The following is a 26679-nucleotide window of genomic DNA, read 5'->3' as shown; positions in this document are numbered from 1 at the left end:
ACATGTTTATATTCTGTGCTAATAAGTACAATATCTAAGTTATTTGTGAGTCTGATTCTCCTGTATGTTGTTTCTGATGACTTGCACTCATGGTACTCATTTCTTTCTTTGGTTTGTGGTTTTTAACTGTGAGCTACCCATATTCTTTGTGACTTTATCTGTGGGAATTCTTTGATACCTAGATTGAAGTTTCATTCCTCCAGAGAGAATGTGTTTGCTTCTGCCAGTCATCTGGGGTTACCACCTACCTGGGTCCATTGTAAATTAAATTCCCACTTGCAGTATTTTGGACCACACGAGTAGTATAAATTTGGGCCATAAACCTCTATAAGGGGCAACTTGTTAAAAATTTTTAGGTTAAAATAAAAGCTTTTCCTCCATCCAGGGCCAAGGTCAAGAAAGGCATGTTCCCTTGCTGTTATTTCTGCTTGGTGGGTTTATTTAGTATCTACCCTTACACTGTTAAGTGTAGCACTTTGAGGGTCCTCGCTCTGTGGGAGACCTCAGATCTCCCTGCCTTGAGCAGACCCTGCTTTACCTCCTGCATGCAGCATCACAGTCATCGTGACAGAGACTCAAGGAGACCAGCTCTCAGCAGATACCTTCAGGGTGAAAGCTGGCTTTCATCTTACTTGCCTCCCAAGTTTCGAGCTTTCATATCCCTTTTTGACCTCTACAGATTCTTTCATTTCTTTCCACTGCTTTGTGCATTTAGAAAGATGTTTTTTGACCCTCAATGATCAATGATAAAACTAAACCCAAAAGTAAAAGTATTCAGTAAGTTATCAGGATAAAAAATTAGCATATAAAAATCAACAGCCTTCACATATAAGAACAATAACAAAGTAGAAGACATAATGGCAGAGAAAACCCCATTTACTAGCAACAAAGGTTAAATACTTAGGGATAAACTTAACAAGAAACACAAACCTATACAAAGAAAATTTTGAAACAGTCTTTAAAAGGCACAAAAATAGACTTGAACAGTAGAAATACATCCCCTGTTCTTGGATAGGATGACTCAACACTGTAAAGATGCCATTTTTCTCTAAGTTAGTTAATAAATGTAATACGATCTCAATAAAAATATCAACACACTTTTTTAAAATGGAGTTACGCCGGTTGACACTAAAGTTTATATAGAAAAACAAACATGTAAGAATAGCCAGAAAAACACTGAAAAAGAGAAATTATGAGGGGACTAGCTCTCCCAGACATTAAAACATACTGTGTTTAAGGAGTTCATCTCTCCCCAGTAGAAGCTAAACTTTCCAGATAACCTCATTCTCACTTCCTGCAGTTAGGATATAGGCACCTGACAATCAGATCCACCTATCCCAGATTTTAAATCAGAAACTAGTGATGTAAAGAAGCCAGAAACACACAGTCCCTTATGGTGAGGGTGGAGCCCCTACATAGAGTTCCAAAGGCAGCATGCAGTGATGTGGAAAATCAAGTTCCACTTTATTATTAGTGGGGAGAATGCCTGAGACTCCAATGAAGTTTTCTGATAAAGTAAGCTCCGACATGGCACCCAAGGTCAAAAAGAGGTGAGGAAATGGGTCTGTCTCTCCCCTAAACTCAAACTCAAATCCTACCAACAGCAGCAAGTAAAAACCTGAAGCAAGTACTACATGGCGGGTAGCCTTCTTATATGTAGAAGTGGGCCCAGGCCTCCTTACCAGCCCAAGACCCTGGAAAGGAGAAAGCAGAAAAGGGACCACACTTCAGCCTGACTCTTCATGAAGAACAATTCCACCCACTAGTAAATAGGGGCTATCCATCATAGAAACTGACTAGTGTGGTTAGCAATTCTTCCTACTTCAGTGGGCTTGAAGGAGGAGCAAAGAGAAGTGAGGAAAGGAGCAGACACCTTGAGTTGGCTTTCCTAGTTTACGGTAATTATCAATGAATGGAAGTGCTTCACTCCAATCTGTGCTTTAAGCCAGCACATCAAGGCGGCATGGCAAAGGAACTCACTAGCACATGGGTATTGATGAAGTAATGCAGGGGAGGGCAGAGGCAGACATTCAGTCTGCATTGGACTGACCTACTGACCACTCTGCCTGAGAGGCTGAGAAAGCAGGAGAAAGATCAGGAGAGCAGGGTCAGAAGAGTCAGAATTCCAGAAAGGAAGCAGTTATATTGTATCAAGACATAAAAATCAACCTAAGGACTAAATTTTGGCAACCAGAAGTCACTGGTGAACCGAGCAAGAACAATCTTAATGGCGGCGAGCGTAGCGGCCAGGTTTTAGTGTATCAGCTCTCAGCCTCGGCTGCAGGTTGGCTGAATGCCTTTGCTTTAAAAAGATTGTCCCACTACCCCATTCTCCGGTAATTGGCTTGTGGTTCAGTCAAGGGAACTAGGGTTTTTAAAAATCTCCCCAGATGATCCTAGTGTGCAGCCAGGGTTAAAAACTACTGCTTCAGTGAATTGAGAATTAATAGACAAAGTATAGGAAAGAACAGTATTTAGTGCTAGTCAAGGGGTTCAAAGGGTTGAGGAAAGGCATTTTTGTTTGAAGAGGGAGTCTTTGAATGTGTTTAAATGCAAAGCCATATGTGTCAGGAGTGAGAAGCTGTATTGAGCAAGGCATCTGATCAAGGGAGAGGACCTTGAGTGTAAGAGAAGGGATTTGTTAGGGGGAGGACAGGAATTTTCAAGACAAAGAGGTGAGGAAGGGTGTATGTGAAGGTGTGTAAGCGGAGTTTCCCCACCTAATGCTCTATTATCTGTTAGGGGAGAGGTGAGATTAGCTGCTGGGGTTGAGAGAAGGTGGGGACTGAAAGGGTTTAAAATGGCCAGTTTGCAATAGCTGCTGACAATAGGTGGGAGGTTGAGCGAGATAAATATTTAGAGCAATTCAAATTGTCACCATGATTTTGGGGTAGCAGATTTTCATGGAGAAATACATGGCCCACTGGGAGGGGCAAGGTGTAGAATCTATATGTAGTGAAACGGGTTGATTTAAGTCAGTCACCAAGGCTACTTATAAGTTCTCTGATATTTTCTTCCCTTTTTCAGTTAAACATTTGAATGAGGGATCTGCAAGGGTCAGAACTCACTTCTAGCGAAAGAAAACATTATTTTCATAATTTACATCTTAAAATTTTTTATATTCCCACACCTTGATAATATCTAGTAACGCTAACATTTTTGGCCAGAGGTACTTTTAAATGGTTTTCAAGACGGAAAAGAAAAATTATGTGGTGCTTTAAAAGACTACAAAAATTGAAAGGAGAGCTAAACAGTCTATACATGTGTATTAATCATGTTTTATACTTCCAATATATTATGATGTTTTGACATCTTAAAAAAACTTTCTGGATGGGGAAAGATGACCCGTCTCAGGGCTGGCCGGTTCTTAGAGACGGCAAAGGACTCAGCCTGCAGCATGCTTTTGATGTGCAAACTAACCACGTCTGATGGAGCCACACCTCCTCCATCTGGCCTGCACACCCCAGGACACAGTCATCCCAGGGCCAGGCACCAGGCAACTGGAGCCCACACTGTAGCCCTAAGGCCCTGGAATTATTCACTAGCCATGCCTAAACTGTTCTCCCTGCCCTGCTTTGCCAAGAAAATCCTGATCATGGCTCTGGCCTAAACCTATCACTTGTTCCCGTCTTCTGCCTCCTGACCCAAGCTTGGTGTTTGTCCTGTGGCCCTGCATGGCAAACCGTGCCTCCTGTTTCTAGGGGAACTGTAACATTAGACTTTTCTTTCAATGGCACTGACCTTTCCGCGTCATCAGTCACCTTTATAAATAAAAATCCAGGCACGAAACATGAGCATCTGAGGAAATGATACTAGAGAACTCCTCCGTAGCCACACATATTCCAAGAGAAATTTGGTTCATAGGCTTTAGTAATAAAGTAGGGCCTCGGCCAATTCACACAAATAAAATCTAAAGAAAAAATGACCATACCACCACTTCAAAGCTTTAAGATTAGAGTACTGTCTTCTGAAACACTGAATCGTAAGTCAGACGATGAAAAAATACAACATGTTGTTACTACTGGTTCCCAACCCCTGCGGAATCACTAGCTGAAAATGTAAAACAAAGACAGTAAGGTGTGATTAAGTGGGATCACTGAAAATTGATTTTTACATGCCCTGAAGTACTGAGATTAATTCCCAGCAAAAGATTACCAATAATTCAACAGGTATTTATTACACAATAGCTATGTACTCAGGGTGTTTTTTTCTTCCAATTATTTTTTTCATTTTTGTGAGCCATACTTAAAGACTTCATCATTATGAAAATATATGACATTTTCCCATTAAACTAAGATGTAATGAACAGGTATCATAAAATCATGGATGGCAGTATCTTACACAAATGTTTTACTGTCGGTTATGAAAATCAATGATCACTCACAGACTAAAAATCCATTGTTATACTTTAATCCACTTTTAAAAGGTTGTTTCTATCCATCTAAAAATGGCCTCAATGGCATTTTTCTCCACATCATCCTTTCTCAATATTTCCAGGAGATCTTTCAGGAACTTGAGGGAAAAAGTATGGGAAATAAAGACATTTAACAGTTTCTGCAAAGAACCATATACAAAACATCTCCATACTTATGGAGTAAAGTATAAGAGCACCTCAGAGCTTGGGGGGGACACCAGTATATTAAAACACTTCTTTTTAACTGTGGCAAAGCCTGCGGTTCTTAAACATCATTGTGCATCGTTCTTAAACATCAAGTCCCCTGGAGGGCTGGTAAAAGACCCCTGGGCCTCACCCTCAGTTTCTGATTCAGCAGATCTGCGGTGGGGGGAGAATGTATGCATGCTGTTGATCTCGGGGCCCTAGCAGCCCTGCTCTAAGCATCTCCTTCTCTTCCCCTTGCCTTCCCAGTCTGAACCTTGCCAAGATTCCTTTCCTTGGTGAACATCTTCAGGATCTGCCCCATTCTTCAATACTGTGCTTGGAAAATTTTTTTTCCCCCACATTTGACAATTTTACCAAGTGCAGTGCAGGGCAGTGGCAGGAAAACTTCTTTTGGCCATAAGTTTGTTTTGCTGGGCTTGTTAAAAACCTTCTAATCCACACTCTTCGGCAAGATCACTCAATTTCCTTTGTTTCTTTTCCATGTTGCTATTTCCAGGCATTTGATGTTCATCTGTTTCGTGATCTTGATGTTCATCTGTTTCGTGATCTTAATGAAAGCATGTGTGGGCCACTTGTGTTTAGTGCTAATAGCAGAACCCACCAATTTCCTCACCTTTTTTCCTCTGTGCCAGTTTTCTCATGGGGTAGGAACCCAACCTGATTGCTGTCACTATCAGTAACTACACTAACTGTCACAACTGGAGAGGGAGATAAGGAAATACTGACAAGTAAAATGGGCAGCTGAAACATTAGCAAAGGAAGCAGCTGACAGCAAGAGCAAACCGCTTCTGCCACCCCTCCCACCATCCCATGAACCATGATACAGCCTATAAGCTACGCCCCCAACTAGACTGTATCCACTGCTGCTAGAGAAAGCCACTCTGTTCTCATCCCAGCTCAGATAAGGTTCACCAAATATACAGAATGCTGAATACGGCTAATGCTGTATTTTTACATAGCTTAATCCCCAGGAAATACAAAAGCTTGTGGCTCAGAATCATGGTAGTGAAGCCAAAATAAAGCAAAGCCTTGAAATGAATCAGGCATCCCCAGGAGCCTTTTCCTGGAGCCGAAGTGGAGAACCCATCACACCAGCAATGACAGTGCCACCTAGCTCCTTCCTCACGTGACACTCTGAGACTCGTTCACCTCTAAATGACTCACTGCTATGATAACTCTGCTCCTGTACTTTTAGCATCAGAACTTGCTGTGCTGTGATCTAGACTGCATTTCTGGTTCCAAAGTAGAGATATGTCAGATTCACCTATTTGGGATTCACAAGTAGTTTAAATTACCTCTCCTAGGTATTGAGCTTTACTTAGCAAAGGATGCCATAAGCATCACAGATTAAGAAGCTTTATTTCAGCTTTTGGTCATTTTGCTGCCAAAATGGCCTCATTTGCAGCCTGTTTCTATAGCCCAGCAAAACTTTGTCACCTGAAATTTCCAATTGCATTTGATTTCTAAAGAATTCAAGGCTAAATGAGGCCTATTTATCGAGAACACACCACTCAATAAAGATCATACTCTGCCCCTCCAAACTTGGCACCATGTAAACAGCTATTAATTAACTCTTGTGAACAGTTCTTACCAAAAAGCAACACAAGTTTTGATGCAAATGAAGTTGTTCCCTTTAAAATACTGCACCTGAAAAATAATCTCAAATTCCCTTAAACCCGTAAGCAAAACTATCCTTTATGAATGATGCTCATGCAAGTACATAATGTTTTCGCCCATTGTGAAAAATACCCAAGATTAGGATTTAGACAAGCAGACTGGACAGCAAGCTGGGATAAATCAGAATCCTGAAATTAGGAAGAACTGTGGAACTCTGCTTCGGTTATTACTTTTGAACAGATCAAACACAAGTGAGCTCAATGATTATCCTCAAAAGAAGCCAAGCTATAATTTTTTTTCAACAGATTTCAAAACCCGATTTTGAAATTATATCTTTTGTTGAAAGGTAACAGATTTCTCTTAATTTATGACATTATACACTTTGCCATATAAAAAGGAAATTTAAAATTTAAGATTCAAAATACACTTGATTCTAAGAGTATTCCTCTGGAATTGACTCATATAAAAAACAAGCAGAATAAGTTGGTGAATAATTCTGTAAGCATGCTCATGCAGCAGCTTAAAATAAGGAGCACAATTTACAACCCTGTATTGGAAGAATATTTGTGTGCTTAATGGCTATTCTCTTAGGCAATTAATTTTCTCTCCTAGTTATTACAGATATGGCATTTTGGGTTGCTCCCCATTGAAAGTATTCAAAATATGTAGGAAAGCTTGATCAAGAAAGATGACAAACATTCTGTTTATCTGGCATACTGTTTCAAAAATATGAATCTCAGAGTGACTCAGGTCTATCAATGACAACCCAAAGATTATAACCCAGGGCCAAGAAAGTCTGTAAGTCTGGGATTTTAGTCTTGACTTGATTATGAGATTTGGGGCAAGTCACTAAGACTGTTCTTGACTCTATAAAATGGTAGCAATCACCTACCTTTACATCATAGATGTTTAAAAGGTAAATAAAGTTGTACATACAAGTGATTTTTAATCGCAGGTAGAAAGGAGAATTATTAGGCTACATGTCATGAAGAAAAAGATGCTACCTGAACTACAGAGGTCTTAACAGGCGATGATCACAGGACTGATCTCTGAATGAGCCATGGAGCTTAGTGCAAAGAAAATAAAATTATTATGTTCATGAATTTCTCCCTTAAATCCAACAAATTATGTTAGAAATGTGTGCCTCGGGACACTATTGGGACTAGGTAAGAATGCACATATTACAACAAAAAGATACCTTCATCACTAAAACAACTGAGTAGAACCACTTTATATTCAACAGACATTATGTTTTCTATTCTGCTACGGGTGCAGCCATAGGAAGGGAAGTACACTCGCGACTGCACAAGAATCTGGGTGGCTCCCAGGGATGCTGGGCTGGCTTTAGCACTACTCCTCATGCCGTAATCTCCACCCGCCCCTCCCTCCACCATATTCCTTGTTGTGGACAACTGCCATGTTCTCAGTCTTACATTAAGTACTATGTAAACTTAGCTTCCAGTACCCCTTTCCCACCAGATTCACACCCACACCACTGACAAGGACATTCTGGCGCTACCAATGATAAGGACAACAATTTTTAAAGGAATACGACAGAGCGGCCCACCATTAAATTGTGTGTGAGAAAGGACAACTGCGCTTCAGGGAAAGAAAGGAGGCTCTGTCCTAGCAGGTGCAGGGGTGGGAGTTCCTCTAGAATGTCACAAGAGCGGCGGACACTTGAGAATGGCTTCTGTGTATCTCAGAGTAAAAGCATTCAATTTGTACAAAAAAGGGCCCTTCTGCCAACCAGGTCCCTCAACGACAGACAATCTTGATAATACTTTTTTAGAAAGGGTGGCTTTTCTTCAGAAGCTCTACGCAGTCACTTATTCCTCATTTTGACAAAGGAGCATCCAACTTGAGGCATGGCTGTATATATAACTCTTCATGCAGCTGAGCCATCATAAACATACCAAGTATAAAGGCATGTCAAAAAGACATTTTTCCTCCCCAAAGTATGGCCTCAAAAAGCCATTATTATAATAGAGTATGAATTTCTGCTACAGGTTATTGACCTATAATACTAACAATAAAAGTCTTGTTTAGTACATAAAGGCTTACACCGCAACATGAAGTATTAAGACACAATCCACTGTTTTAAGTTTGCTGTACACCTAAAGCACCTTCTTCATGACACCGATCTGTATGTGTATATATATAGGTCCTCTTTCAGTAGAACACAGACTTTGGAGATGAGGCAAAGTACAACGCAGCTGCTGGCGATTCCAACAGGACATCTAGAAGAATGGAGTAAGCTTCCAAGGCCCATGCTGCTGGTAGTCTTTTCTGAGGCTCCAAATTGAGTACTTGGTGGATTTATCTTATTGGCACTCTGCTTGAATCAAGACCAGGCTCAAAGGCAAGCCTTATCTCCTGCAAACAATTCCACACACAGATCTTAAATCTGTGTTTAACTTTGTCTGGAACTGGCTGCAAATTTGGAACTTCCTCAAATGGTATTAAAAGCTCTACACAAAAAATATGCAAAAGCAGTTACTAGTTCTTCAAGAAAAAAGACATACCTGCAAAACAGCAACAGCTCTGTAAACAGAGCTGTAGGTAACTGTTGGGACAGCAATAGCAATGTAACAAATATAGCATAGGATGACCTTTTTTAAAAAAATTGCTGTCCTAATATTTTACAATTAAAAAAAAAAGATTTTCACAATACGATTTTCTAAGAGAAAGAGTCCACTTCTTTGAAGAGGAGTCAGTCCTGGTGGCGACAGGACTGGGAACGTCAATTAAGATATGCAAGACAATATAATACAAAGTCCAATATTTGTTTCAGCAACATCTAGTCGGCTCTTGGTGGGTGAAATTCTGCTGTCTAGCCGTATCCAGGGCTCTTTTCTTGTGGCATTTTAAAAAATGTAGCTGCAGTTGAGTCAGTGGTTTTCTCTGCAGCAGAGGTCCTGACCAACCACTCAGAGTTCGGAGATTTGGGGGCCTGTGATGCTGGTATGGTTGGCTCCACTGCATCCATGTGAACTGGTCAGGGTGTTACAATAAAAGTAAGGAGGAAAAAAGTCAAAAGGAGACAAATTAGAATGAGAGAGATGTCAACACAAAACTTTCTTAATTCTTATACTTTATGTCCTATTAAACCAAGTGGCCACATAAAGTTTCTTTTTTTTTTAAACCAAAAAATAAAGGCAAGATTTAAGTAAGATAAGTATTGTATTTCTCCACCTCAGAAAATGGGTTTAACTGAACAAATGAATAAATTCAGTAGTACAAATTCATAATGTAGTAATAATCACTTATTAAGCATTTATGTGCCAGGCACTGTACTGTGTAAACAACGTATACTTATAATCTTATTTCTTAATGCAAACTCTTAGAAGTAGGTATCGTCATCTCCATTTCCTGGATCAGAAAACTGAGGCATAGAGAAAGCGGATAATTTGTTCAGGGACACAACTGGGCTGGTTAAGTAGCAAGACTCAAACTCATATACTGGACTCCAAGCCCTCTGCTCTTTCTACAACATCCTATGCCTCCAATATGACGGTGTCACCAATAAATACTGAATAATAAGGCAAATGGTAGAAAAATCACACACCAAGCCCATGGTTTTTCAACAAGCACATTAAGACATTCTGGACAGGATAATCATTGCTTGTGCAGGGCTGTCCTATTTTTTTTAGGACACTTACCATTCTGGACCCTGTCCCTGAATGCCAAAAGCATTCCCCAGTCATTGTGACAACGAAACACTGTCCTCACATCTCCAAATGCCCCCTGAGCAGAGCAGTACAAACCACCATCATACCCCCACTGTTGAAAACAAATATAGACACTAAAATAGAGCAAAATGTTAAAAAGTTTCGCTTTTATCCTGTTACAATAATTCCATTCCTAGGAATATAACCTAGAAAAGTAATTTTCAAATTATGTGTCACAAAATCAATGTAGTGGGTCATGACCAATACTTTTTTTTTCTTAATGAAAAAGATTAGATTATATCATAGTGCACCCAAGGGTTTATTTCAGATTTACAGGTACACCCAACATTCAAACATAAATTTCAGAAAGAAAAAAAAAAAAACCTTGAAAGCTATTAACTCCATGGCACATATACAAGAGTTTTTAGAAGGTAGTGGCTTTCAAACATTTTGGAAACTGAACCATAGCAGCAAGAAATACATCTGACATCACCACCCAAATCTCTCTCTCTCTCTCTATTTCTCACACACATGTGCTCATTCACTCCTATTTAAGTGAAAATAAATTTCATAAAACTATAACTACCATTACTAGATGCTCACCAACCATGGTGAAAACACTGTCCTAGATTCTTGGCTTGTTACCTTTTTGAGGAGTCCTATCCAAAGAAGAGGAATTAGACTATGGAAACAGTGCAATCTGCTTCTCTGGATACATTTCCTTCAGAAAATGAGAACTTTCTTTGTGATCTCATGGACACAGCAGTTACAAAGAAACCCTGCTCCTTAGAAATTGCAAGGGCCCCTTCTCCAAGAACTGGGTCTTGGTGCTCCAGCCGGGTGTCAGGCCTGAGCCTCTGAGGTGGGAGAGCTGAGAGCAGGACAATGGTCCACCAGAGACCTCCCGGCCCCTTGTAATATCAATCGGCGAGAGCTCTCCCAGAGATCTCCGTCTCAACTCTAAGAACCAGCTCCACTCAACGACCAGCAAGCTCCAGAGCTGGATACCCCATGCCAAACAACTAGCAAGACAGGAACACAACCCCACCCATTAGCAGTGAGGCTGCCTAAAATCATAATAAGGTCACAAACACACGACCAGACATGGTCCTGCCCACCAGAAAGACAAGATCCAGCCTCATCCATCAGAACACAGGCACCAGTCCCCTGCAGCAGGAAGCCTACACATCCCACGGAGCCAACATTACCCACTGGCGGCAGACACCAAAAACAATGGAAAATACAAACCTGCAGACTGTGAAGAGAAGACCCAAAAAACACAGTAAGTTAAGCAAAATGAGAAGACAGAGAAATACACAGCAGATGAAGCAGCAAGGTAAAACCCACCAGACCAAACAAATGAAGAGGAAATAGGCAGCCTACCTGAAAAGGAATTCAGAGTAATGACAGTAAAGATGACAGAAAATCCTGGAAACAGAATGGAGAAAATAAAAGAAATGTTTAACAAGAACCTAGAAGAACTAAAGAGCAAACAAACAATGATAAACAACACAATAAATGAAATTAAAAATTCTCTAGAAGAAATCAATAGCAGAATAACTGAGGCCAAAGAACGGATAAGTGACCTGGAAGATAAAATAGTGGAAATAACTACCACAGAGGAGAATAAAGAAAAAAGAATGAAAAGAATTGAGGACAGTCTCAGAGACCTCTGGGACAACATTAGATGCACCAACATTTGAATTATATGGGGTCCCAGAAGAAGAGAAAAAGAAAGGGACTGAGAAAATACTTGAAAAGATTATAGTTGAAAACTTCTCTAATATGGGAAAGGAAATAGTCAATCAAGTCCAGGAAGCACAAAGAGTCCCATACAGGATAAATCCAAGGAGAAACATGCCAAGACACATATAAATCAAACTATCAAAAATTAAATACAAAGAAAAAATATTAAAAGCAGCAAGGGAAAAGCAACAAATAACATATAAGGGAATCCCCATAAGGTTAACAGCTGATCATTCAGCAGAAACTCTGCAAGGCAGAAGGGTGTGGTAGGACATATTTAAAGTGATGAAAGGGAAAAAACCTACAACCAAGATTACTCTACCCAGAAAGGATCTCATTCAGATTCGATGGAGAAATTAAAACCTTTACAGACACGCAGAAGCTAAGAGAATTCAGCACCACCAAACCAGCTCTACAACAAATGCTAAAGGAACTTCTCTAGGCAGGAAACACAAGAGAATGGAAAAACTTACAATAACAAACCCAAAACAATTCAGAAAATGGTAACAGGAACATACATATCGATAATTACTTTAAATGTAAATGGATTAAATGTTCCAACTAAAAGACAAAGACTTGCTGAATGGATACAAAAACAAGACCCATATATACGCTGTCTACAAGAAACCCACTTCAGACCTAGGGACACATACAGACTGAAAATGAGAGGATGGAAAAAGATATTCCATGCAAATGGAAATCAAAAGAAAGCTAGAGGGCTTCCCTGGTGGCGCAGGGGCTGAGAGTCTGCCTGTCGATGCAGGGGACACAGGTTCGTGCCCCGGTCTGAGAACATCCCACATGCCGCGGAGTGGCTGGGCCCGTGAGCCATGGCCGCTGAGCCTATGTGTCCGGAGCCTGTGCTCCACAGCGGGAGAGGCCACAACAGTGAGAGGCCTGTGTACCGCAAAAAAAACAAAACAAAACAAAAACCAAAAAAACAAACAAAAAAAAGAAAGCTAGAGTAGCAATTCTCATATCAGACAAACTAGAGTTTAAAATAAAGACTATTACAAGAGACAAAGAAGAACACTATATAATGATCAAGGAATCAATCCAAGAAGAAGATATAAAAATTGTAAATATTTACGCACCCAACATAGGAGCACCTCAATACATAAGGCAAATGCTAACAGCCATAAAAGGGGAAAGCAACAGTAACACAATCACAGTAGGGGACTTTAACACCCCACTTTCACGAATGGGCAGATCATCCAAAATGAAAATAAATAATTAAACACAAGCTATAAATGACACATTAAACAAGATGGACTTAATTGATATTTATAGGACGTTCCATCCAAAAACAGAATACACTTTCTTCTCAAGTGCTCATGGAACATTCTCCGGGATAGATCATATCTTGGGTCACAAATCAAGCCTTGGTAAATTTAAGAAAACTGAAATCGTATCAAGTATCTTTTCTGACCACAATGCTATGAGACTAGATATCAATTACAGGAAAAAAACTTTAAAAATGCAAACACAAGGAGGCTAAACAATACGCTACTAAATAACCAAGAGATGACTAAAGAAATCAAAGAGGAAATCAAAAAAACTTAGAAACAAATGACAATGAAAACACGACAACCCAAAACCTATGGGATGCAGCAAAAGCAGTTCTAAGAGAGAAGTTTATAGCAATACAATCCTACATCAAGAAACAAGAAACATCTCAAATAAACAACCTAACCTTACACCTAAAGCAAATAGAGAAAGAAGAACAAAAAAACCCCAAAGTTAGCAGAAGGAAAGAAATCATAAAGATCAGTTCAGAAATAAATGAAAAAGAAATGAAGGAAACGATAGCAAAGATCAATAAAACTAAAAGCTGGTTCTTTGAGAAGATAAAATTGATAAACCATTAGCCAGATCCATCAAGAAAAAAAGGGAAAAGACTCAAATCAACAGAATTAGAAATGAAAAAGGAGAAGTAACAACTGACACTGCAGAAATACAAAAGATCATGAGAGATTACTGCAAGCAACTCTATGACAAAAAAATGGACAACCTGGAAGAAATGGACAAATTCTTAGAAAAGCACAACTTTCCAAGACTGAACCAGGAAGAAATAGAAACTATAAACAGACCAATCACAAGCACTGAAATTGAAACTATGATTAAAAATCTTCCAACAAAAAAAGTCCCAGGACCAGATGGCTTCACAGGCGAATTCTATCAAACATTTAGAGAAGAGCTAACACCTATCCTTCTCAAACTCTTCCAAAATATAGCAGAGGGAGGAACACTCCCAAACTCATTCTATGAGGCCACCATCACCTTGAGACCAAAACCAGACAAAGATGTCACAAAAAAAGAAAACTACAGGCCGCTAACACTGATGAACATAGATGTAAAAATCCTCAACAAAATACTGGCAAACAGAATCCAACAACACATTAAAAGGATCATACACCATGATCAAGTGGTGTTTATCCCAGGAATGCAAGGATTCTTCAATATACGCAAATCAATCAATGTGATAAACCATATTAACAAGGTGAAGGATAAAAACTATATGATCATCTCAATAGATGCAGAAAAAGCTTTTGACAAAATTCAACACCAATTTATGATAAAAACCCTGCAGAAAGTAGGCATAGAGGGAACTTACCTCAACATAATGAAGGGCATATATGACAAACCCACAGCCAACATCGTTTTTAATGGTGAAAAACTGAAAGCATTTCCACTAAGATCAGGAACAAGACAAGGTTGCCCACCTCACCACTATTATTCAACATAGTTTTGGAAGTTTTAGCCCTAGCAATCAGAGAAGAAAAAGAAATAAAAGGAATTCAAATCGGAAAAGAAAAAGTAAAACTGTCACTGCTTGCAGATGACATGATACTACACATAGAGGATCCTAAAGATGCTACCAGAAAACTACTAGAGCCAATCAATGAATTTGGTAAAGTAGCAGGATACAAAATTAATGCACAGAAATCTCTTGCATTCCTATACACTAATTATGAAAAATTTGAAAAAGAAATTAAGGAAACACTCCCATTTACCACTGCAACAAAAAGAATAAAATACCTAGGAATAAACCTACCTAAGGAGGCAAAAGACCTGTATGCAGATAACTGTAAGACACTGATGAAAGAAATTAAAGATGATACAAACAGATGGTGAGATATATCATGTTCTTGGATTGGAAGAATCAACACTGTGAAAATGACAACACGACCTAAAGCAATCTACAGATTCAATGCAATTCCTATCAAATTACCAATGGCATTTTTCACAGAACTAGAACAAGAGTTTTTACAGTTTGTATGGAAAGACAAAAGACCCCTAATAGCCAAAACAATCTTGAGAACGAAAAACGGAGCTGGAGGAATCAGGCTCCCTGACTGGAGACTATATTACAAAGCTACAGTAATCAAGACAGTATGGTACTGGCACAAAAACAGAAATATAGATCAATGGGACAGGATAGAAAGCCCAGAGATAAACCCACACACATAGGGTAACCTTATCTTTGACAAAGGAGGCAAGAATATACAAGGGAGAAAAGACAGCCTCTTCAATAAGTGGTGTTGGGAAAACTGGACGGCTACATGTAAAAGAATGAAATTAGAACACTTCCTAACACCATACACAAAAGTAAAACAAAAATGGATTAAAGACCTAAATGTAAGGCCAGAAACTATCAAACTCTTAGAGGAAAACATAGGCAGAACACTATGACATAAATCACAGCAAGATCCTTCTTGACCCACCTCCTACAATAATGGAAATAAAATCAAAAATAAACAAATGGGACCTAATGCAACTTAAAAATCTTTGCACAGCCAAGGAAACCATAAAGAAGACAAAAAGACAACCCTCAGAATGGGAGAAGATATTTGCAAATGAAGCAACTGACAAAGGATTAATCTCCTAAATATACAAGCAGCTCATGCAGCTCAATATCAAAAAAAACAAACAAACAATCCAAAAATGGGCAGTAGACCAAAACAGACATTTCTCCAAAGAAGATATACAGATTGCCAACAAACACATGAAAGGATGCTCAAGATCACTAATCATTAGAGAAATGTAAATCAAAACTACAATGAGGTATCATCTCACACCAGTCAGAATGGCCATCATCAAAAAGTCTTCAAATAATAAATGTTGGAGAGGGTGTCAAGAAAAGGGAACCCTCTTTCACTGTTGGTCGGAATGTAAATAGATACAGCCACTATGGAGAACAGTATGGAGGTTAAAAAACTAAAAATAGAACTACCATACGACACAGCAATCCCACTACTGGGCATATACCCGGAGAAAACCATAATTCAAAAGTAGTCATGGGGCTTCCCTGGCGGCACAGTGGTTGAGAGTCCACCTGCCGATGCAGGGGACGCGGGTTTGTGCCCCGGTCCGGGAGGATCCCACATGCCGTGGAGCGGCTGGGCCTGTGAGCCATGGTCGCTGAGCCTGCACGTCCGGAGCCTGTGCTCCGCAACGGGAGAGGCCACAACAGTGAGAGGCCCGCGTACCGCAAAAAAAAAAAAAAGAGTCATGTACCACAATGTTCATTGCAGCACTATTTACAATAGCCAGGACATGGAAGCAACCTAAGTGTCCAATGACAGATGAATGGATAAAGAAGATGTGGCACATATATACAATGGAATATTACTCAGCCATAAAAAGAAATGAAATTGAGTTATTTGTAGTGAAGGCGGATGGACCTAGAGTCTGCAGACTCTAAGTCAGAAAGAGAAAAACAAATACCGTATGCTAAAAAAAAAAAAAAGGTTTTTAAGAACCTAGGGGCAGGACAGGAATAAAGACGCAGACGTAGAGAATGGACTTGAAGACATGGGGAAGGGGAAGGGGAAGCTGGGACGAAGTGAGAGAGTGGCATGGACACATATACACCACCAAAAGTAAAATAGATAGCTAGTGGGAAGCAGCTGCATAGCACAGGGAGATCAGCTCGGTGCTTTGTGACCACCTAGAGGGGTGGGATAGGGAGGGTAGGAAGGAGATGCAAGAGGGAGGGGATATATGGATATATGGATACGTATAGCTAGCTGATTCACTTTGTGATACAGCAGAAACTAACACACCACTGTAAAGCAATTATACTCCAATAAAGATGTTAAAAAAACCAAACCAAAACAAAAAAACTCTGTCCTAGAAAAACTTTGTTTTGCTACATATTTTTTATTATGGTAAAATATATATAAAATGTACCATTCTAATAATTTCTAAGCATACTGTTCAGTAGCATTTAGTATATTCACATTGTTGCACAACCATTACCACCATCCATGTCCAGAACTTTCTCATCATCCCAAATGGAAACTGTCTACCCATTAAACAATAACTCCACGTTCTCTTCCTCCTGCAGCCCCCGGCAACCAGCATTCTAGTCTCTGTTTCTACAAATTGGATTGTTTTAGGTACCTCTTATAAGTGGAATCATACAGTATGCATCCTTCTGTGTTTGGCTTATTTCACTTAACATGTTGCCTTCATCCATGTTGTAACATTCATAATTTCATTCTTATAATGAAGGCTTTCAGACTGAGTAATAACCTACTGAATGTATATACCACATTTTATTTATCCATTCATCCAGCGATGAACATTTGGGTTGTTTCTACTTTTTGGCTACTGTCAATAATGCTGCTATGAACATGGGTGTACAAATATCTATTTGAATCTTTGCTTTCAATTCTTTTGGGTATACATCCAGAAGCAGAACTACCATGGATCACATGGTAGTTTTATGTTTAAATTTTTGAGGAACTACCGTATCTTTTTCCACAGTGGCTGCATTATTTTACATGCCCACCAGCAATGCACAAGGTTTCCAGTTTCTCCACATCCTTCAAACAAGAACTTTTTTTCTTTTTTTTGATATAGCTATCCTAAGAACTGTGAAATGGCCAAGAGAAACTTTTGCATATGTTCACCTGAAGAATGGTGCGGTACTTTTCACAATAGCGTAAAAGAGCATAAGAATATCACTGAAATGTTCATCAAGAACAGTTAATTGTATTATATCTGTCAACTGATAAAATGGAATACCATACATATGGCAGTAAGAAAATGAATGGATTCTGGTAGGATAAGACCTGAATGAATCTCAAGAACATAAATGGGTGAAACTTGTAACTTATAAAATACAACATTCCATTACACAAGGTTCAAAAACATGCAAAACTAGACAATATACTGCTTAGAGATACATATGTCTGTCAAAACTAGTTGAAAAAAACAAAGAATGACAAATGATTAACCAAAAATATATATCAGGATAATGGTTACCTCTGAGGAGAGTGGGAAGAAAAATTTAAAGGTGATGTTCCTTTTCTTAAAGTGGATGGTGGGTATATGGATAGTTGCTGTATTGGTTTTCTTTATATCTTATACATTTTCTATAAATGTTCTTTTGTGGCCATTCAATATTTATTTTAAAAAACATTTTTAACTTTAGAAAACATTTAAACTTAATTAAAAGGCACAGTAGGCAATAAGAGTCTGCCCTATGACTCCTGAGACAAGGGCCAACCTGAAATGGAACTACTACTGAATCCAATCACAGGATTAGAATAATATTGAGAATAACTGTTTCATCTTTAAGATTCTATTCATTTATTCAAACAACAAATATCTAGAGACTGTTCTATGTGTGGAGCATTATTTTTTAGATGCAGTGGGGTACAGCAGTGAGCAAGACAGGTAAAAATTCCTGCCCTTGTGAATGCACCGCTAGCATTGCTGGCCTGGTATTTGAAATCTTATGTAACTAATTAACAGGTTAACTGTTGGGTACCCTTCTAAGGACACATATCCTATCCCAGGGTGAAGAAGGTCAGAAATGGCTCTTGGATGGCCAAAACAGTCAGGGCTCGTGGGAATTCCCTGCCGGTCCAGGGGTTAGGACTCCGCGCCTCCACTGCAGAGGGCACGGATTCAATCCCTGGTCAGGGAAGTAAGATCCCGCCAAAAAAAAAAAAAAAAAGTCAGGGCTCTTAACAGAATATCTTATTATCCCAATTCTCCTTCACCTACAGCCATGTGTTTACTTTTTTTTTTTTTAATTTTTTAAATTTTTTTGCGGTATGCGGGCCTCACTGCTGCGGCCCCTCCCGCCGCAGAGCACAGGCTCCGGACGCGCAGGCTCAGCGGTCATGGCTCACGGGCCCAGCCGCTCCGCGGCATGTGGGATCCTCTCGGACCGGGGCACGAACCCGCGTCCCCCACATCGGCAGGCGGACTCTCAACCACTGCGCCACTAGGGAAGCCCCATGTGTTTACTTTATGAAGGAATGGGATTTGCCCACCCAAAGCTCTGATTTGCCGTTCTAATGAAGAAAATCATCTCAAGGAAAAGAAGTCATGTTTTCATCTGAGTTCCTTATGTTTCTTATAACTACTTAAGTCTCTCAAATTTTAGAGAAAATAACCCTTTTTTCTCTTCCAGTTACAATCTTTAAGAAAATATATGACAGCTGGTACACTTCAGCATGAGGGAGACATTGGTGGGCATTCCCTGTTCTGGTGTATCGATCTGAAAAGCAGGTTAACACAGCTACTCACTAGGATCCAGGGGTGGATCTGTACACCAGGCACCTGCATGTTATAAAGCCATAGATGGAAGGGGAGTGGAGATAAAGTGAAGAAAATAGAGGTGCTACACTTTCAAGATGGATCTACCTAATGACCCTATGAAAAGGTCCTTTTCCCTGGCCTTTGTTAATATTAGTACGAAAAAGACAGGAAGGCATGTTATTCCCTTTTGCTCTTCACCTTTCTAGCCTTATTAATATCTTTAAATGCAGTCAACTTAAAACTTTCCACTAGTGGGGGAGGGGAAAAGGGAAAAGATTTGTGGCTGCATGTTTAAGAAAGAAGCTGAATTCATCACAGTGACAGGAGAGAGTGTTGGCAGAGATCTGAGCTATTTATTCTTTTAGGAAAATCCTATAAAGAATGACACAAGGAAGCCTCTATCTGCAGTCTTGTTCATCACACTGGTGAGGAGTCTGATAACAGATGTATGCAGGAGCATGATTTAATGGCAGGAGCTGGCCCCTGATGTGTATTAATACAGCGGCAAAGCGGAACGCACCTCTCTTCATCACTCATTTCTATAAAAGAGGTGGAATCCGAGATGGCCCGACGTTAGGCAGAGCAAGCCCATTTGTTCTACTGACTGATGGCGTGGGCTTGGGCTATGTCCTTCACCTCCATGGGGCACTCAGGTTGTGGATAGAAAACAAAAAAAATGTTCAGTGAAGCAGGCCTGAGTCAACAAGTGAGAGGAGTTGGGCTCAGTAGGGGAAATGCTGAATGCTCAAGTCTTGTTTAATACTTCCCAGTACATTTCCTGATTTGAATATGGAATAAGGATTATAAACTTCTCAACAGCTCTTCTCTTATAAACAACTAAAAGCTAAAAATAGAGCTAGATATTAAGAGGGAAAAAAAGAACAAAAAGATAAAGACTGTGTTTTATTGCTTCCAATTCCACAGACTGGATGAGGATCTGGGTTTTGACATGGAGTCATGGTTTGGAACCAATTCTGTCGTATACAAGACCAAACACCTGCAGTGTTTAAGAGGGCAGCTCAAGAGTCATAGGGAAATTGGTCTGATCTTGGCTCTACAATTTATTAACCATATAACCTCAGTGAGTGATTTAACCTCTCTAAGCCTTAATTTTCCCATGTGTAAACTGGGAGTAAAAACAGCATCTGCCTTATAAAGTTGTTGCAAAGGTTAAGTGAAATAATTCATGTAAAATGTTCAGCTCAGAGCACGGCCATGTGAAAATCCCTAAGAAAAACTTACTACAATCATCAGACCCATGGTTAAGAATGTTCAGTATGAACCACTGCCAAGCAACCATTCCAAACAGAAGCTCAAACAGGTCAATTTCAGAGTATGCTGAAACTTACTAAGTAAAGTTAGAGAAATAAGAGTTCCTATCTGTCTGAGGTCTACTCTTTACTCAGGCATCAATTGCTTTGATCTATATAATATATAGTATTTTCTGAAGAAAATAAAATAATTTATGATATGCTCAATTCCCTCAGAGTGAATTCACCATCATCAAGAAAATAACCATAGGTATTTCTGATAGGTCCTACAAGCAGATATGCCCTTTTTAACCAGAGCAATTCACCCCAAAATGTATTGAAATACACAAAGTATTATTTCCTATGATTAATAATTACATTTAATTATCTTCTCTTAACTTCAAAGAAAAATATCTATAGACATCCAGTATTCTTGCTGATATAAATACGTAATTATTCCCCTTTTTTCATTTAAGGATAACATACCTGTATGTATGTAAATGTGCAGCTCAGTGAATCTTTACATGTATACACACTCATGTAATCCCCACCAAGTTCTTGATATAAAGTATTTCCAGCATCCCAGAAGACTTTTTTATGTCCTCCTCTGGTCACTACCTCCCACTGAAGATAACCATTATTTTGGTTTCTATGAACCAGTTTTGCCTAGAAAACCTTAAGTTTTAACGTGAAAACTTAATTAGAAATTTCTTGAATGGTAGAATATTAGAACTCTACTAGACATTAAAACAGTGATAATGTATTGTGCTGTATACCAAACATGAAAGTAAATAAATCCATATGGCTCCTTCGCTATTGACTAAACTGCCACCCTACCAGGATTTTCATTACCACACACCTAATTTCCTGTCTGTGCTAGAGCAAAAGTACAGATGACTAAAGACTGTTGATAGTGGAATATAGGGATTCAAACTCAAGAAAGCTGTAAGACACAGTGGAAAAGCACAGACTTCAGGGTCAGAGATGAAAAGGTATATAAAACATATAATTTAGTGCCTGACACACAGTAGGTGGTCAATAAAGGATAACTACATATATAATTACTGGCACTTGGGCTGGACAGAGATGCTGTAGCCACAGGTTTCCGTTTCCTCTTGATGTCACGTGAACATGGCGGTCCTAGGTGTATGTTTGCCTGTCTGCAGATATGAGAAAGAAAAAATACTGTTTTAACTTCGTAATTCTTATTGTAAGAGAATATGTTCAGCCCAGATGAAACCCCTGACCCATTATAGACATAGACTAACAAAATGGGCACCATCCTTTGCCATCAAGCGTCAGTACAAGTTTATTCAGAATTAATCATAACTTATTCTTTATATACTATATATACCCACTGTAAACTTCTTATCTGAATTCATGATTAATTTCAATAAGTATGTATTTCATTACATGCTCTTTTTTGTACAATTATTTTTCATAAAAACTATAACCGAAATTGTTCTAAACTCACTAATGAAATACCTATTCCCAACTGGTAATATATTGAAAAGTTTAACATTACATGAACACAGATATTTGCACAGAATTTTAATAGGAAGTTTAACCCTTCTATCACTATAAATCTGGATTTTTAATAGTGTCTATATTACATAATAAGTAAGTTTAGCTTCTGTGATTTTTAAAAACATTATGTGGCAAAAATATGTTCCCTCAACTGAATATTCAGCTTATTTTAAAAAAAAAAAAGGGGGGGGGACTTCCCTGGCGGTCCAGTGGTTAAGACTCTGCGCTTCCACTGCAGGGGGTGTGCGTTTGATCCCTGGTTAGGGAACTAAGATCTCATATGCCGCACGTCGCAGCCAGAAGAAAAAAAAAGAGTGAGAGCTTCAAAGCTAGAAAAGCAAAAGATTCTCTGAAAGGCAATGGACTTAACAATGAAATAGCTGGTAAGCTATTTTTTTTAACTTTTATTTTTATATTGGAGTATAGTTGATTTACAATATTATGTTAGTTTCAGGTGTACAGCAAAGTGATTCAGTTAAACATATACATATATCCATTCTTTTTCAGATTCTTTTCCTATACAAGTTATTACAGAATACTGAGTAGAGTTCCCTGTGCTATACAGTAGGTCCCTGTTGATTATCTATTTTATATATAATAGTGTATATGTGTTAATCCCAAACTCCTAATTTATCCCTCCTACAACCTTTCCCATTCAGTAACCATAAATTTGCTTTTTACGTGTTTCTGTTTTGTAAGTAAGTTCATTTGTATAGCTTTTTAGATTCCACACAAAAGTGATATCGTATGGTATTTGTCTTTGTCTGACTTACTTCACTTAGTATGATAATCTCTAGGTCCATCCATGTTGCTGTAAACGGCATTATTTCATTCCTTTTTATGGCTGAGTAATATTCCACTGTATATACGTACCACATCTTCTTTATCCATTCTTCTGTCAATGGACATTTAGGTTGCTTCTATACCTTGGCTATTGTAAATAGTGCTGCAATGAACATTGGGGTGCATGTATCTTTTTTTTAACATCTTTATTGGAGTATAATTGCTCCACAATGGTGTGTTAGTTTCTGCTTTATAACAAAGTGAATCAGCTATATATATACATATATCCCCATATCTCCTCCCTCTTGTGTCTCCCTCCCACCCTCCCTATCCCATCCTCTAGGTGGTCACAAAGCACTGAGCTGATCTCCCTGTGCTATGTGGATGCTTCCCACCAGCTATCCACTTTACACTTGGTAGTGTATATATGTCCATGCCACTCTCTCACTTTGTCCCAGCTTACCCTTCCCCCTCCCCGTGTCCTCAAGTCCATTCTATATGTCTGCATCTTTATTCCTGTCCTACCCCTAGGTTCTTCAGAAACCTTTTTTTTTTCCTAGATTCCATATATATGTGTTAGAATATGGTATTTGTTTTTCTCTTTCTGACTTACTTCACTCTGTATGACAGACACATTTTCTCTGGATATATGCTCAGGAGTGGACTGCTGGATCATATGATAATTCTATTTTTAGTTTTCTGAGGAACCTCCACACTGTTTTCTACAGTGGATGCACTAACTTACATTCCCACCAACAATGTAGGAGGGTTCCCTTTTCTCCACACCCTCTCCAGCATTTCTTATTTGTAGACTTTTTAATGATGGCCATTCTGACTGGCATGAGGTGGTACCTCACTGTAGTTTTGATTTGCATTTCTCTAATGATTAGTGATGTTGAACATCTTTTCACGTGCATTGTGGCCATCTGTATGTCTTCTTTGGAGAAATGTCTTTTTAGATCTTCTGCCCACTTTTTGACTGGGTTGTTTATTTTTTTTGCCATTGAGCTGCATGAGCTGTTTGTATATTTTGGAGATTGATCCCTTGTCAGTTGATTCGTTTGCAAATATTTTCTCCCATTCTGTGGGTTGTCTTTTTGTTTTGTTTATGGTTTCCTTTGCTGTGCAAAAGCTTTTAAGTTTAATCAGGTCCCATTTGTTTATTTTTGTTTTTATTTTCATTACTCTAGGAGGTGGATCCAAAAAGATATTGCTGTGATTTATGTCAAAGAGTGTTCTACCTATGTTTTCCTCTAAGAATTTTATAGTATCTGGTCTTATATTTAGGTCTTTAATCCACTTTGAGTTTATTTTTGTGTATGGTGCTAAGAGAATATTCTAATTTCATTCTTTTACAAGTAGCTGTCCAGTGTTCCCAGCTCCACTTATGGAAGAGACTGTCTTTTCTCCATTGTATATTCTTGCCTCCTTTTGTCGTAGATTAATTGACCACAGATGCATGGATTTATCTCTGGACTTTCTATCCTGTTCCACTGATCTGTATTTCTGTTTTTGTGCCAGTACCAATACTGTTTTGATGACTGCAGCTTTGTAGAATAGTCTGAAGTCAGGGAGCCTGATTCCTCCATCTCTGTTTTTCTTTCTCAAGATTGCTTTGGCTATTCCAGGTCTTTTGTGTCTCCATACAAATTTTAATATTTTTTGTTCTAGTTCTGTGAAAAATGCCATTGGTAATTTGATGGGGATTGCACTGAATCTGCAGATTGCCTTGGGTAGTACAGTCATTTTGACAATACTGATTCTTCCAATCCAAGAATATATTTTTCCATCTGTTTGTCTCATCTTCGATTTCTTTCATCAGTGTCTTATAGTTTTCGGAATACAGGTCTTCTGCCTCTTTAGGTAGGTTTACTCCTGGTATTATATTATTTTTGATGCAATGGTAAAAGGGATTGTTTCCTTAATTTCTCTTTCTGATCTTTTGTTGTTAGTGTACAGAAATCAAAGAAATTTCTGTGTATTAATTTTGTATCCTGCAACTTTACAGAATTCGCTGATGAGCTCTAGTAGTTTTCTGGTAGCATCTTTAGAATTTTCTATGTATAGTATCATGTCATCTGCAAACAGTGACGGTTTTACTTCTTCTTTTCCAATTTGGATTTCTTTCATTTCTTTTTCTTCTCTGATTGCCATAGCTAGGACGCTGGTATGCTATTTTAGTTCCCTACTTCCTCCTTCCTCTCAACCTAGATAGATCCTACCCCTGACTAAGGACCAAGCTGAGCCTCATGTTTATACAAAGCTTTCCTTGAACATCTTAGGCCTTATCTACCATGAATCATTATTTAACCGGTGTATACATATCTTTTTTCCCTAATGAGGCTAATCTCCTTGAGAACAGGGACTATATTTACATTTCTTTCGTAATTTTCCAGTGACCTACCAACTTCTGCACAAGGCATATAGCTGATCCCCACTAAATATCTGTTGAATAAAACTGATACGAATGACTACAAGTTCTAAAAACAAAATACTCAACTGTACACTTATAGGTGGTTAAAATGGTAAAAAAAATTTTTTTTTGGCCATGTCGCACAGCTTACAGGATCTTAGTTGCCCACCAGGATTGAACCCGGGCCCACAGCAGTGAAAGTGTCAAGTCCTAACCACTGGACTGCCAGGGAATTCCCTAAAATGGTAAATTTTATGTTATGATATTTTACCACAATTTTTAAAACATAGCCAGAGTACAAAACATATAAAAAGGACTCTAATAAAATTATATCAGATGAACTCCTAATTCGTAGTCCTAGTTGGGGATTCAATCTCATGGCTTAATAGTCTTAAAACTGAAACCTCAGTCAAATCTAAAAGAACCTAGTTGGCAAGGCAACAAGACTACTGTTGAATGGGCAAATTTTCCTATTCAGAGGTCCCCAATCTGGCAACTTCCACAGTTTAAAAGCATATGGAGGGCTTCCCTGGTGGTGCAGTGGTTAGGAATCCGCCTGCCAATGCAGGCGACACAGCTTCGAGCCCTGGTCCTGGAAGATCCCACATGCTGTGGAGCAACTAAGCCCACGTGACCCACAGCTACTGAAGCCTGCGCGCCTAGAGCCCATGCTCCACAACAAGACAGGCCACCACCAATGAGAAGCCCATGCACCACAACGAAGAGTAGACCCCACTCGCCGCAACCAGACAAAAGCCTGAGCACAGCAACGAAGACCCAACGCAGCCAAAAATAAATAAATAAAAAAAATAAATTTTAAAAACGCATATGGGCCTGTGTATGCACGTAGGTTCTCTCCCTCTCTCTCTCTCTCTCTCTCTCTCTCACACACACACACACACACACACACACACACACACACACACTCTTTAAAGAGCAAAAGCTTAGGAGTCAATTCAACTTATAAATAAGAAAATAAAAGAATTTGACTGAAATCATAAGAAAACTTTTAGAATGCAAAGAACACTACAACAGGTAGATATTTACAATATAAAGCCTGTGGTTTGGAAAATTCCACCAAATCACCTTATATTGATCATTTACATCTATACGGCAAAAGAGTTAACTGTAAGTTAGGTACTCCAAGAATAGTTAATTCTGAAACCCCAAAGTGAAATGTAAGTATAAACATGTAAAATAGGGAAATAATCCATTTTTCATATCCTACAGAGTCCTGGGAATAAGTCTAAATCAGCATGCTGATTTAATAATTAGAAACATGGAGGACAGAACATCAAAGGTAGACAGGTCTAAATGCAGAGGTGATAATTCCCTTTGAAGCCAAAGACACAGGCAGAAAAGAAAGTGACACTACAAATTTTGTTTCTCCTCAAAACAGAAAAATGTACAGAATAGAACTTCCATCTTTTCCACAAACAAGGTACTTGAGTATAAACTATCCAAGCTCTTTGCTCTAATTCAATCATGCTT

At 38.9% G+C, this 26679-nt stretch overlaps 1 protein-coding gene across 15 annotated transcripts in view; it reads right to left on the bottom strand.

Moving 5' to 3' along the window:
• Window positions 1-858: 858 nt before the first annotated feature.
• Window positions 859-26679, bottom strand: part of GPATCH2L (G-patch domain containing 2 like) — a 66981-nt gene continuing 41160 nt past the window's right edge. For 3 of the 15 annotated variants that reach the window (XM_033409756.2, XM_033409653.2, XM_033409833.2), the window contains exons 9-10: window positions 21519-21625; window positions 859-9232 (exon numbers count right to left, since the gene is read on the bottom strand). In XM_033409756.2, coding sequence (XP_033265647.1) covers window positions 9072-9232; window positions 21519-21625 — 268 coding nt within the window. In that variant the 3' untranslated portion in view covers window positions 859-9071. Of the gene's footprint in view, window positions 9233-21518; window positions 21626-26679 lie in introns of those variants that run through there. The other 12 variants (XM_033409799.2, XM_012538471.3, XM_004262264.3 and 9 more) reach the window with 7 other exon arrangements.

Source organism: Orcinus orca, chromosome 2 (assembly GCF_937001465.1).
Source record: "Orcinus orca chromosome 2, mOrcOrc1.1, whole genome shotgun sequence".
NCBI classification, from domain to species: Eukaryota; Metazoa; Chordata; class Mammalia; order Artiodactyla; family Delphinidae; genus Orcinus; species Orcinus orca.
The sequence above is the reverse complement of the archived record's forward strand: the minus strand, read 5'-3'. Positions and strand labels throughout refer to the sequence as shown.